Here is a 14,269-nt window from a genome sequence, read left to right on the forward strand (position 1 = left end):
CTACTTTATCTGTCTCTGAGACTCTGCTCAGGTGTGCATAAGGGCAATCCTTCTGAAAACCTCCACTCTTGTAGTATCTTTATTTGCCTTTGATACTAGGGTGACAGTGGACTCATAGAATGAGTTAGGGAGTATTGCCTCTTCAATTTTTGGAGGAGTTTGAGCAGGACTGGTATTAATTCTTCTTGGAGTGATTGGTAGAATTCCCCTGTGAAGCCATCTAGTCCTGGGCTTTTCTTTGTTGGGAGGTTTTTGATGACTGATTTGAACTCTTTACTTGTAATTGGTCTGTTGAGGTCTTCCATTTCTACTAGAGTCAGTGTAGGTTGTTGGTGTGTTTCAGGAATTTATCCATCTCGTCTAGGTTGTCTAATTTATTGGCAAACAGCTGTTCATATTATCCTCTTTATGAACCATTTTATTTCTGTGGGGTCAGTAGTAATATTCCTACTATCATTTCTGATTTAATTTGAGTCTTTTTTTTTTTTTGGTCAATCTGGCTAAGTGTTTGTCAATTTTATTGATGTTTTCAATAACCAAATTTTGTTTTTTTAATCCTCTCCATTGATTTTTTTATCCTCAGTTTCATTTATTTCTGTTCTAAACATTTTTATTTATTTCCTTCTTCTTGCTTTGGGATTGGTTTGTTCTTTTTCTAGTTCTTCTGGGAATGTAGTTAGGTCTTTGGTTTTAACTTCTTCTTTTTTTAAGCATTTAGAGCTATAAATGTCCCTCTCAGCACGGTCTTCTCTGCATCTCATAAGTTTAGATATATTGTGTTCTTATTTTTATTCTTCTCAATATATTTCCTGATTTCCCTTGCAATTTATTCTTTGGCCCACTGATTTATTTTTAAGAGTGTGTTATTTAACTTCCATATATTTTGGGGTTTTCCATTTCTCCACCTGTTACCTGCCCCTTCTCCCTTCTCTTCTCTTGGCATATGTTTGTGCAACTTGTGCTGTCACTCAAACTCCTAAGACACTGCTTCTATTAAGTCAGCCCAAAGGGGTGCTGATGCAAAGTACCAGAATTCTGTATAAAAATACAGGGTATTTTATGGGGTAAAAGCTTATAGTTACAAGCTCCTAAAGAGTCCAACTCAAGGCTGATTTCTTACCAAAGTCAGTTGCCATGTGTTGAAGCAAGATGGTTGCTGATCTCCATGAGGGTTCAGCCTTCCTCTCTCTCTGCTCCAGGTTGGCATAGGGCTTGTTTCTTTCTGTACTTTCTCAACACTGCAAACTATCAGTCAAATGGCTCTTCTCTCTTCCTGGGGTCACAGGATCAAAGTTCTCTCCTTTGCTGTGTCTATGTAGCTTTCTCTCTCTGTGTATCTTCTTCTGTATCTTCTTGAGTGATTACCCATTTCAATCAGCCCACCAAGGGGGCGGGGACTTAACCAGAGTTACACCCTACTGACATAGTTGAATCAAAACTATTAGTCTTAAAATAATTTAATCAAAGACATCTCAGCTGTATCTAATACAATCAAAGGGTATCATGCCCAAGGAATAGACCAGTTTACAAACATATCTTTATCATTTTAGGGGTTCATAAATAATCTCAAAGTGCCACACTCCATTCTCTGAATCCTAAAAAAAGATATCACAATATTCCCAAAAACCTTAAATCCTTTCAGTTAGCAATGCTAAGTACAAAATCACATTACAATCAGTTTGTAGAAATACAGTTTGGGGACACGGACGTGATTCAACTGATAGAGTGTCCATCTACCATATGAAGGGTCCAGGGTTCAATCCCCAGGGCCTACTGACTGGGAGTAAGCTGGCCCATGCATAGTGCTGTTGTGCACAAGGACTGCCATGCCACACAGGGGCGCCCCCATTTAGGGGTGCCCCACGCACAAGAAGTGTACCCCACAAGGAGAGCCACCCCATGTGGAAAAAAAGCACTGCCCACCCAGGAGTGGTGCCGCACACACAGAGAGCTAATGCAGCAAGATGATGCAACAAAAAAGAGATACAGATTCCCAGTGCTGCCTGATAATGCAAGCAGATACAGGAGATCACACAGCAAATGGACACAGAGTGCAGACAATGGGGGGAGGGGGGAGGGAAGGGGAGAGAAATAAATAAAATCTTTTTTAAAATTATAAATAAAAAAAAAGAAATAGTTTGTTTGGGGGCAAAGTCCCCTCTGGCTGTAGACCTGTGAAACTTACAAAACAAAACAACTTATCTGCTTCCAATATACAAAGGGACATACATTGGATAAACATTTGCACTATCATAAGGAGAATTTGGGAGGGAAACATGAGTCAATGGTCCCCAACAGTTCTGAAAACTGGCAAGGTGTACTCCATCGGCTTTCAAAGTCTGAGAGTCATTCTTAAGATGATGTTTTCTTCTCCTCCTTGAGCTCTCACCCTTTCCACAGGCTTGCCCAATGGCCCTTTTCTTGGTTCCACCCTTATCAAGCATCTGGGTGGTGACTGAGCTCCAGACCTCACCCTCCAAGAATGCTGGGGGTGATGGCCACTCTTTTCTCAATCTCCGGGGTAGACTCCCAACCTTCTTAGTAAAGTGAGGTGGTGACCTGGCCTTCCCTAATTTATGGGGAACAGGTCCACTCTTCTCAGAGCTTTGGGGTGTCAAACTTACTTTCCTCAACTCTTGGAAAATTTGCTCTACCCTTTCTGTAGCCTAGAGCAGCAAAACTCTCCCTGAACAGTGGCTGGAACATTCACCATCTTCAAATGCTAGCGCAAACACCCTTTCCATACACATGGGTGGGGTTCCTCTCTCAGCCCAAGTAGATGTCTTAATTCCAGCTCTCAGCTTCCACAGTTTTCCTCTTAAAGCCATTTTCCCTTCAAATCTCTCCCCACCATGTCTCTTTTAATCCAGGGTGACAGTGGGTTTTTTCATACAGAGCTCGCAAAATGCTTATTGGTTTAGCATGCAGGAAGCAGGGCTCAAGTCATCAGATGGTAAATCTTTCCACAGTCTTTCCTGGATAATTGCACTTTCAATCCTGACTTACAAGTTCCAAGGAATTTCCAAAATCAGTTTCTGGTTTCTTTATACCCAATAATTCAGTTCTCAGCTTATCTCTTTTCTCTAACATTTTGCAATAAGCTACAAGAGGCCAGGTTGCATTTTCCACATTTAGCTTGGAAAGCTCCTTGGCTAAATGCCCAAGTTGGTAATTTTCAAATTCTGCCTTCCACAGAAAGGAGTCAATCTTGCTAAGTTCTCTGCAACTTTAAAACACAGATTACCTTTCCTCCACTTTCCAAAAATAGTTGTGTCATTTATTTCTAAGGCCTCATCATTTACTTCTAAGTCTCTTTACATCCATATTCCTACCAACAGTCTCTTCAAAGCAATCTAGGTCTTTTCCATCAAGCATCTCTCAATTCTGCCAAAAAATACCCTTTACTCATTTATAAAACCATTCCAGCATTTTTGGTAATTGCAAAAGCACAACCCCACTTCTGGTACCAAATTCTGTATTGTCAGCCAAAAGTGGTGCTGATGCAAAGCACCAGGAATCTGCTGACTTTTTTAAAGGGTCTTTTATGGGGTAAAAGCTTACAGTTACAAGGTCCTGAAGAGTTCAGCTCAAGGTTGATTGCTCACCAAAGTCAGTTGCTGCATGTTGAAACAAGATGGTTGATGATCTCTGTGACGGTTAAGCCTTCCTCTCTCTGCTCCAGGCTGGGATAGGGCTTCTTTCTGTGCTCTCCCAGCACAGCAAATTATCAGGCAAATGGCTCATCTCTCTTCCTGAGGCCACAGGATCAAAGTTCTCTCCTTTGCTGAGTCTATGTAGCTCTCTCTCTCTTCTTCCTATTATCTTCTTCTGTGAGTACTCACTTAAATTAGCCCACCAAGAGGGCAAGGAGTTAATATGAGTTTCACCCTACTGATGTTATTGAATCAAAGCCTTAATCTTAACATAATTTAATTAGACATCTCAACTGAATCTAATACAATCAATGGGTATCACACCAAGAGGAATAGACCAGTTTACAAACATAATACTTATCTTTTTTGGGGTTCATAAATAATCTCAAATTGCCACACTGCTCAATATTTTCTCTTCTCTAGCTGTTCTTCAGACTGTATGATTTTGATTTCCCTGTGTTCTAGTTTGCTGATTATGTCTTCTGTCTGTTCAAGTCTGCTGTTGTATGCCTCTAGTATTTTTATTTTTTATCCCCCACTCCCTTTGCAGCTTGCTCACTGTCTGCTCTGTGACCATTTGCTGTGTGTTCTTCTGTGTGTCTGTATTTATTTCCCTCCCCCACCTTGCAGCTCGCTTGTTTGCTCTCTGTATCCATTTACTGTGCACTCTTCTGTTTTTACTTGTCTCCCTTTTTGTTGCGTCACCTTGCTGAGTTGGCTCTCCATGGCGCCTGCAGGCCAGGCAGCACTCCACAGTGCTTGCAGGCCAGGCGGCACTCTGTGGCACTTGCAGGTAGGTGGCTCGCCACAGCATGCAGGCAAGCCTGCCTTCACAAGGAGGCCCTGGGACACGAACCCAGGGCCTCCCATATGGTAGACAGGAGCCCAACTGATTGAGTCACAGTTGCTTCCCTGCCTCTAGTATTTTTAATCTCCACTATCGTTACTTTCAGCCCCATAATTTCTTTTATGTTTCTTTTTATACTTTCAAATTTTTCTTTATGCTGACACATTATCTTCTTAATATCCTTTATATCTTTATGCATACATTCCTCCATTTCCTTGAATTCAGTTAGATTTGTTCGAAATTCTTTGATTAGTTGTTCCGAATTATGTGTCTCCTCTGAAGTTTTAATTTGTGCCTCTGACTGAACCGTATCTTCCTCTTTCTTAGTATGGCTTGCAAGTTTTTGCTAATGTCTAGGTATCTGATTATCTTGATGAGTTAACTCTCAATGTCAGTTTCTCCTTCTTGCCTAGGGTTTTACTGTTGATTGGCTTTGTGTTAAGCCTCCTCCTTTATGCTTGGTTCAATTTATATTGGGCCTTTACAGCAGTCCATGTTTAACTCTTCAGATGTTCTCAGCTCTTCATCTGATTCTTGCTCTGGATATGTAGTACAATTTTTAGGATTGTGCTTTTTGTGTAATTGTTTCATCTCCAAGAGAAAGCATCCTTTGTTCCTTCTGGGAATCTTCATCTGTTCAGCTTGTTTTTGTGCAGAACTTTCTCCCCAGCTCCTATGGTTTTTAAATTCTCTCCCTCACTCAGTGCTCTATTTTCCTTGCTCTTTTCAGACTTGGTCCCTCCTCTCTTACAGCAGGTCAGTTTACAACACCCTCCCCCTTTCTCTGTGAGGTTTTAACAGTTGACTTTCTTTCTCCAGTTAGAAATTCTTTGGCTCAGATGCAGTTCTCTTTATATGCCTGACAAGTGGCTCATGCATGGTAACAACTCTGTTGTTAATTTACAAAGCGTTTAAAACATCTGTCCTAGGTCAGATTCTGAATCTATAGAACTCTGAAAGCTTGCAGTATGGTGTTCTCATGAAGAAGTGGGTACTACATCCCAACATTTCACTTTTACACTGGAGCACTCATTGCATTATCCACCAAAGCAGGGAGTCACAGTGATCACAGAATGTTGGCCCTCTATAGTTGTGGATGCTAAACTTGTGCAGGATCCAAACCAGCAATATTTGAATCCATTGTATTATTGTGGTTTTGGCAAGTACAGGCTATAACAATTAGATGATGGCAGTGCTTATGGATGACACCGGTGCACACTTGGCATTTATCACCGTTTCCCAATACTCCCCAGATGAACTCCCTGCAGTGAAAACAGTATGTGGGCTGCCTCAGATATGTGACCATAAATTTGTGTCCATTAATCTGGCAGACTCGCCTTTGCATACCCCTCTGGCACTGGCACTTCCTGGCAAAATGTTTGAAGAGTTCTTCTCCAGTCTCTACCTTCCTCCAGAATAAGTAGGATTTGTTCTTTTATTTTCTGAATCTCTGGGGAGGTTTTTACAGGGGATGTCTTATGTCACCATGTTGATGAGTTTAATATTTTAATAAGAATATTAATATGCTAATCACACAAGAGAATCAACAGTTTACACTTTTAAAAGTTATGCATGTATCTCAATCATTTTTGCTCCAAAGTATAAGAATATCAGAAGTCTCTTGAAGATCATGTTAATGGTCCTTGGGACAGTTCTGTGTCCTCTGGCACCTAAGGATACTGTCTGAATTTTATCAAATATTTCTGGAGCATAGTGTCTCTCTCCTTTGATAATTCCTTTCTCAGTTTTGTGACATTCCCTTCATTTACTTATTTGTGTTTCAAGATGCAGAATTATTTTTGTAAATTAAAGTAAAGTGACGTGTAACCTGCAGAAACTTCAAGAACCCATTAATAAGAAACACAATTTGAAGTTTTTAGTGACTAATACCAATGGTAAAGACTTGGATCAGGTAGAAGGCAACAAAAACCGTAGAAAACTGTCATCTTATCTTTTAAAGTTCGAATAAGGTTTAATGATTCAAATAAATATTTATACTGAGTGTTAGATTTGTGGGGCCGCTGAGTGTTCCTTACCTTGAGCATCTAATTGGGCTCTAAAATTGCATACATTTGAGTTGTACTTTAATTTTTAAGGTTCAATAAAGAATATGAATCACAAAAAAATAATTTACTGAGATCCTACTATATTTCAGGTACCAGTAATAGCTCACTTAGGGCAGACATGTAAACAAAAAAAGTCTTATAGTTGCTACATAAGAATGTTGTGTCTGATAAGATTGAGGCACAGGGGAGAAAGTAGTTAATTCTACTCATGGTTTCACTAAAGATTCCATAGAGAAGGTTAACACCTGGAATAAACTAGATCTTCAAAACTGATAGGTATCCCTCAGTATGTGTGTTGTGAAAGAGGGGAGGGGTGTTTCCAAGTAAAGAGAACAGCATAAGCAAAGGTAAAGAGACTAAACTAGCATGCTATATTAAGAGAACTGAAGTCATTTGGTATGGTTCCCATTGAGTAGGAGAGGGAATGAAATGGGAAGAAGCAAATGACAACAGAAAAGCAGGATGAAGAGACATCATGAAATACCTTTTCTCTCATGCTAAGGAGTTTGGAATTCATCCTATAGGTGATGAAGAATGATTGAAGGGAAGCAGTTGGCATGTACTTATAGAGAACTAATTCTGATAGCTGTTTACAAGTTGAAACATTATTTAGGCTATTACTATGGTCTACAACAGATATGATGGTGGATCTGTAGTGAGGCCACACCAAAGAGGAGAGAGAGGATATTTAAGAGATGATAAGAATACATATTGTTCAGGACATGATTATTAATTAAATGTGGAAGACGTTAAGAGAGGAAAGTGTAAAGAGTACTCTCAAGTTTCTGGCTTGGAATATTGGGGTGTGGATGGATTCGTTCACTAAAACTGGAAATACTGGAGAAAGAAAAGATTTGGAGATGAGTAAAAGGTGTCTTCTTTTGGTTAGGTTGAGTCTGAAGTGCCTTATGGGGTTTATTTACAATTTACCTAAGGAGTGCACAAAGAAAAAGGAAGAAGAAATTACACCAAAAAGCAACAATTAGGGAGGAATAAGTAAATAAAGACAGGTGCACAAATGAAGTAAAAAGAGGAGGTTCACGTAGCGGTTAACAATTTTTGGTCCTTCAGAAAAGGTAACTGAGATGAAGATTGAAAAAAAGTTCTTTTATTTTTAAAAATAAATAAATAATTAAAAAAAAAATGTTCAGTTCTTTTGGTTAATTTGCTTTGAATTGGGCAATTGGATCAACATTGCCATAGCAGCTTCCAAAAAGAAGTAGCTATTGGAGATCTCATTCAGGTATGTTTAAGGGTGAATAAGAGACTGTAGGTAGGAAAGGACAATGGCAGCTATCACTATCTATGTCTCCCCATATCCTCCAGAAACAATACAGAATAACAAGGACAAATAAATCAACATAAAACCATACCCTCAGACTAATGTGAAGCAGATATACCCAAATTTCAAATTACTTGTAAATGAAAAAATAAGAAAAAGCACCAAATCCAAGTGAGTGATCATTCACATCTCAAGACTTTGCAGTAAGCAAGGGCCATACAAGGAAAAAATTAAATGGTAAAGGAAAAGAGAAATAGTGGTGGGTCTAAAATTAATCTAAAATCACCACCAGAAATAGAAATCCCAGCCTAAGTGTGAAAATACAGAAAAACTGCCTTGGTAGAACACGACAGTTGCTAAAGGGAAGGGACTACAAATACATGCAAGTCTTTAAAAGTCTTAGATTCAGGAAAAGGGCTTAAAAATAGGGTGCCCTTTGGTAGCTGGTAATAATTTTGCTTAGTAATCTGTCTAGTATTAATAAAGCAACTCCAGCTTTTTTTTTTTTTTTCCACTGTTAGCATGACACATCTCTGTAATCCTATCTTTTAAAACTATTTGTTTCTTCATATTTGAAGTGTATGTTTTTGTTCAGGTAGCATATAGTTGGTTCTTGCTTTTTTATCCAACCTAATAATCTCTTCTTTTTAATTAGGATATTTACAATACTCACATTTATAGAGATTATTGATTTGTTTAGGTTTAAATCTATCATCTGCTATTTGTTTTCTATTTGACCTATCTGTACTTTGCTCCCATTTTCCTCTTTTTCTGCTTTCCTTTGGATTAAGAATGTTTTTTATTCCATTTTACCTTCTTTATTGGCTTATTAGATTTTTTTTTTTAATTTTAGGGTTTGTTTTAAGCTTTCTATTATATTATGTATCTTTAATCACAATTTACCTTCAAGATATATTAAAAGCAATTTAAGTATAGGTGAACCACCTTGTAATAGCATACTTCATTTCTTCCCTTCCCATCTTATGCTACTGTCATGTTGTAATTTTACAGAAAATTTGTCTCTAAATTCAAAGGTCTTCAGATTGAATGGAACCACACCTAAGTAGCTGCATCTCTATCTGGACTCGATTTAGATAAGATCCTCCACATTGAGCCTAAGCCTACTGTCCTAGTGGGATGAGACTTTCTTGGACAGATATGAATATACTTTTCATGTGGGAAGAATATAACTTTGTGGTCAAAGTGTGAACTGTGGTGGATTAAAGATGGCTATACGGGAGTTGCAGAGGGCAGGGAGAGGGAAGAAGTGTGATACTGGGGCATTTTCAGAACTTGGAGTTGTCCTGAATGACACTGTAGGGACAGATCCACTGAATGGACTGGGAGAGTGTAAACTACAATGCAAACTATAATCCATGCTGTGTAGCAGTGCTCCAAAATGTATTCCTCAAATGCAACGAATGTGCCACACTGATGAAAGAATGTGGTGATGTGGGAGGAGTGGGGGTGTATATATATATTTTAAAGATATTTATTTCTCCCCAGCCCCTTGTTGTTTATGCTTGCTGTGTCCCTTCATCTTCCTTGTTTCTTTATGAGGCACTGGGAACCTCTGCTCCCTGCTTTGTTGTATCTCTCATTATGTTTTTCTTCTTGTGTCTCTTGTTGCATCAGGCTGTCACGCCTGCCCATTGCACCAGCTTGCTGTCTTCTTTCGGAGGCACCAGGAACTGAACCAGGGACCTCCCATGTGGTAAGCAGGAGCTCAATCACTTAAGCCACATCTGCTTCCCGCTCTTATATTTTTTAATGTAACATTTTGTATGATCTATGTATATTTAAAATTTTTTAAATCTACTAATTAAAAAAAAATAAAATACAATAAAGGTGGCTACAAAATATTTGACATTCCTCCCCTCAAGAGGTAAGGTTATGATCTCTTTCCTTGAGTGAAGGTGGGTTCTGTGCAGCTTTGACAAACATAATACAGAGAAATGAAGCTGTGCCAGGCTTCTACATTTTATGTCTTGGAATTCTCCTTTAGAATGGTGCCCTGGGGAAAACCAGAAGCCAAAGAGCAAGTTCAACTACCCTGAACTGCCAAACATGGAGAGAATGATACCAGCCATTCCAGCCTGGATGCCCAGACATCAAAGAGCCATTTCGAACATTCCAGATCCAGCAGACACCTTATGAAGAGCAGGGGTCCGAGACAGTGGCCCCAGTCATCTCCAGATGTTCAAGCTGAGGACCCAAATAACACAAAGCAAAGACAAATCATTGAGCCAAGGCTTAACCAAATTTTTTACCTATAAAACTGTGAGACATAATAAAACAGCTGTTATTTTATTATAAGCCACTAAATTTGGGGATAATTTGTTATAAAGCAATAAATAACCAGTACAGGAGGAAAATCAGGAGTTCAGTTTTGGACACACCTATTAGATATCTGAGCATAGATGTCAAGCAGGCATTTGGATATGTGAGTCTGGAGTTCAGGGAAGAAGTCTAGGGTAAAGATAAAAATTTGGTCTATTCTACCTCTCTTTCTTCCATAGTACCTATCACCTCCTGGCATTCTCTAGACAACTTGTAATGTCTAATGCTTCCTGCCTGCCTTCCATAATAAAATGAAAGCTCTTCCAAGAGAGGGATTTTAAATTTTATTTGTTAATGTATCCCTTGCACAGAACAGTGCCTGTCACATAGAAGAAACTCAAATATCTGTTGAATAAATGAGCCAGCTCATAAAATGTACTTAAAACCCTTTTATTGATGAGATTACTTTGGGAGTGAGTGGAGTAGAGATGTTTTATTGAGAATGAGCATTTCAACATATAGAGACTGAACAAATGAAGAATCAGCAAAGGAGATACAGAAAGTACCGTACAGGGAAACGGACTTGGCCCAGTGGTTAGGGTGTCCGTCTACCACATGGGAGGTCTGCGGTTCAAACCCCCGGCCTCCTTGACCCGTGTGGAGCTGGCCCATGAGCGCAACAGCACTGCGCAAGGAGTGCACCCATAAGGAGAGCCGCCCAGTGCGAAAGAAAAGTGCAGCCTTCCCAGGAATGGCGCCGCCCACACTTCCCGTGCCGCTGACGACAACAGAAGCGGACAAAGAAACAAGACGCAGCAAATAGACACAGAGAACAGACCACCGGGGTGGGGGGTGGGGGGTGGGGGGTAATTAAATAAATAAAAATAAATCTTAAAAAAAAAAAAGAAAGTACCATACAGCCTGTAAGAGGGATAAATAAGAGACAGTATTCTAAAAGCAAGGTGAAGGAAGTGTTTCAACAAGGGGAAATGGTCAAGTATAGCAATGATTGTTACTAAGCAAGGACTCATTGCCCAAAGTGCACAGAAGTCAATGCAATGACACCAGGATTTCAAGAAAAAGAGTTTTATTACAAAGCAATCAAGTAAAGAAACAGGAGGAAGAAGCTCAAATATGCTTCACTCAGTCTAAAGACCTAAGGATTTTTTATTGGATTAAATAATGGGAGGTGGAGAGAGTTGGCAGGTATTGATTGGTTATGTTTTGGTTATGGGCCAAGAAACTGGTGAAAACTGAAAAAGCCAACTGGGTTAAGCATAAAGTGGCTGCAAAAGAGGGCCATATGGAGAGGAAGTGAATCAGGTGATTGGGCTCCCACCTACCACATGGGAGGTCCCAGGTTCCATGCCTGGTGCCTCCAAAAGAAGATGAGCGAGACAGTGAGCTGATGCGATGGGCAGGTGTGGTGAGCTAACGCAATAAGATGATGCGACAAGAGACAGGAGGAAAAACACAATGAAAGACACAACAAAGCAGGGAACAGAGGTGACTCAGGCAATTAGGCACCTCCCTCCCACATTGGAGGTCCCAGGTTGGGTCCTGGTGCCTCCTGAAAGGAAGACCAGCACACAACAAGCAGACACAGCAAATGCAAACAACAAGGAGGTGGGGAGAAATAAATAATAAATAAATAGATCATTTTTTAAAAAGAGGGCTATACAAGAGGATGAGCATTTGGTTACAGGTTACAAAAGAGCTGTAAATTGCTCAGTTAACATAAGATAACAAGAAATGGAAATAAGCTAAACAAATGGGCTATAATACAAAGGCAAGCATCTGATTAAGACAGTGTTATAAATCACTCAGTTAACATAACACTACAATAACAAGTAAAAGAAATAAGCTAAGATAACAACTACAGTTCACAAAACTGCTGTAGTCAGTGGTTACAAGCCAAGCACTAAGAATTAATTACTGATGACTTTCATATGAACATTTTGGTAGACTGGTGAGGATGAAGCCTAACTGCACTGGGAGAATGACTGGAGAGGTACAAGTTTTTTTAAAAGAATTTTGCTGTCAATGGAGAAGAGCGGTGGCTAAAGGGGATGTAATGCAAACTTTTGTTATACGCTAATAGGAAAATGAATAATACACCAAGAGTGGTGACAACTGAGCAGATGAGAAGGGATGAAGGAAACCTAGTATATAAATGAGTGGACTAAACTTATATAGGAACATAAATTATCAATAGTTAGCAAGTGGAGAAAAGTAATGGACATGGGTGCAAATGCAGATATGTTGATAGATGCCATGGAAATTCTCTTCTATTTGTTTCTAATTTCTTAGTAAAATCAGAAGTAAAGTCATCAGTTGAGAATGAAGACAGGAGGTATGAAACAGTCCTTGAGCACTATACTACAATACGCTTGGCACAAATTACAGTACACATAATGATAATTATTGTGTATATGTCTCTTTCATCACTAAACTGTAAAATAATTTAAGGAGTACATTTTATCTTTGTGCCACCAGCACGTTACACAGTGCCCTGAAAAGAAATGCTAGTTAACCTACTGATTGAATGAATAAATGTTCCAGATTCTTGCAAGATCTTGGAGCAAGGCCAAAAAAAGTTTGAAAACATCAATAAATAACAATATTATCAACCATCAGTTTGATAAATATATTCAAATGCAAATATGGAAACCATTAAATTTCAAAATTTATATGTGAAATGAAAAAACAACATAGTTTTTGAACTTTTTTTAAACATACTAAAATACAATGGGATGTTGATATTAAAAATAACTAGAGAATGTGGGATACTCTATAATATGCTTCACTACTGATTCTATGTATTTAGCATTTCATAACAAAATGCCAAGGTTCAGCTTCCAAAAAACATTTTTGAAAGATGTTTGAAAATTTATATACATATATATATATATTTATATATGAAGATAAATATACCTTTTTTAAGTAGGAACACCCTCACGTATGGCTATAATTCGTAACCATACGGTTTTATCTTGGCACCAAGTATGAGAACAAAGAAAAATCTAGTACCTTCAATCAAGTGGGGGGCAAGAGAATGTGCTCCTGACATTTAGAATGCTATCACTGCTTGAGATTTGGTAATAATCAATATAATCCAAAAATAATATTTGGATGAGATTTTAATTATTATACAAACCCCAAACAACTTTAAATGGTGCTATTTGGAACACTCACTTTTAAAATCACCAAAATTCAAAGACACAAATAATTATGGACAAAAATAAAAACAAACTTGAATCATGAACATGAGTTATATTTTCATTATCAATTCTTTATTACTTTTGGGATACTCTTTTTCCTTTAACAAAAAGAATAGCAATGATATGACGGTTGAAAATGAGATCTTCTATAAAAAATCCTATGAAATGAAATTTCGATTATTACTACGTCACTTTTCTAAAAATTGTAAAATAATCCAGATAACAGACTTAACAATTTTGGAGCAGACCTACTTCTCTTTGGACTGGTGATTTGGTAGGGCCCAGATATTCCTTCAGATAGGTCCTTTTCTACAATTAACTGAATATTTAAGAAAACCAAGAATTAGGAACAGAACAGGAATATGAAGAGGTCACTCAGTATAGCTGGCTTAGTCCATGGTTATGAAAATGAAGTCCACAGAAGCAACTGAGGGTTGTCAGTGTCCCACAGCATTCTGTTGCTATGATTCTCTTTCCCTAAAGCCTGAAGATCAATTGTTTAATTAGATGATGGAAATAAAACTGAAAGGTATCTAAAGAGGAGGTGAAAAATGAAAGTGATACTTTTTTACATTTTGACACTTTTTACTTTTTACTTTTGGTGAAGTCATACGGTTTCCACCACTGAGCAAACTGCAGTGCTTTCTTCCTTTGGTCCTCAAAGCTTTCTCGGATTCCTTTCCTCCAAAGTCTTGGTTCTATATCCAGCATTCCGCCAATGATTTCCTTTTAAAGAATGAGGAAAATACAAACACATGTATGTATAAAAACTGAAAATAAGAATTAAACTATTTTTATTTATTCTGCTATTTAATACAGAATTAAGCAGTTCTCCATGATGTTCAAGTACTGCTTAAGTTTCCAGTTTTAAAAATCTTGTTTTCAGTTAGTTTTAACTATACAAACACTGTGATTCTAGG

General features: G+C 38.3%; 1 protein-coding gene across 1 annotated transcript in view; it reads right to left on the reverse strand.

Annotated features, from left to right (window-relative positions):
* Positions 1-13,394: 13,394 nt before the first annotated feature.
* CWF19L2 (CWF19 like cell cycle control factor 2) overlaps positions 13,395-14,269 on the reverse strand; it is a 138,716-nt gene continuing 137,841 nt past the window's right edge. Inside the window, exon 18 of the mRNA XM_058289437.2 lies at positions 13,395-14,075. Coding sequence (XP_058145420.1) covers positions 13,935-14,075 — 141 coding nt within the window. The 3' untranslated portion in view covers positions 13,395-13,934. The remainder of the gene's footprint in view (positions 14,076-14,269) is intronic.

Source organism: Dasypus novemcinctus, chromosome 27 (genome assembly GCF_030445035.2).
Source record: "Dasypus novemcinctus isolate mDasNov1 chromosome 27, mDasNov1.1.hap2, whole genome shotgun sequence".
NCBI lineage: Eukaryota > Metazoa > Chordata > Mammalia > Cingulata > Dasypodidae > Dasypus > Dasypus novemcinctus.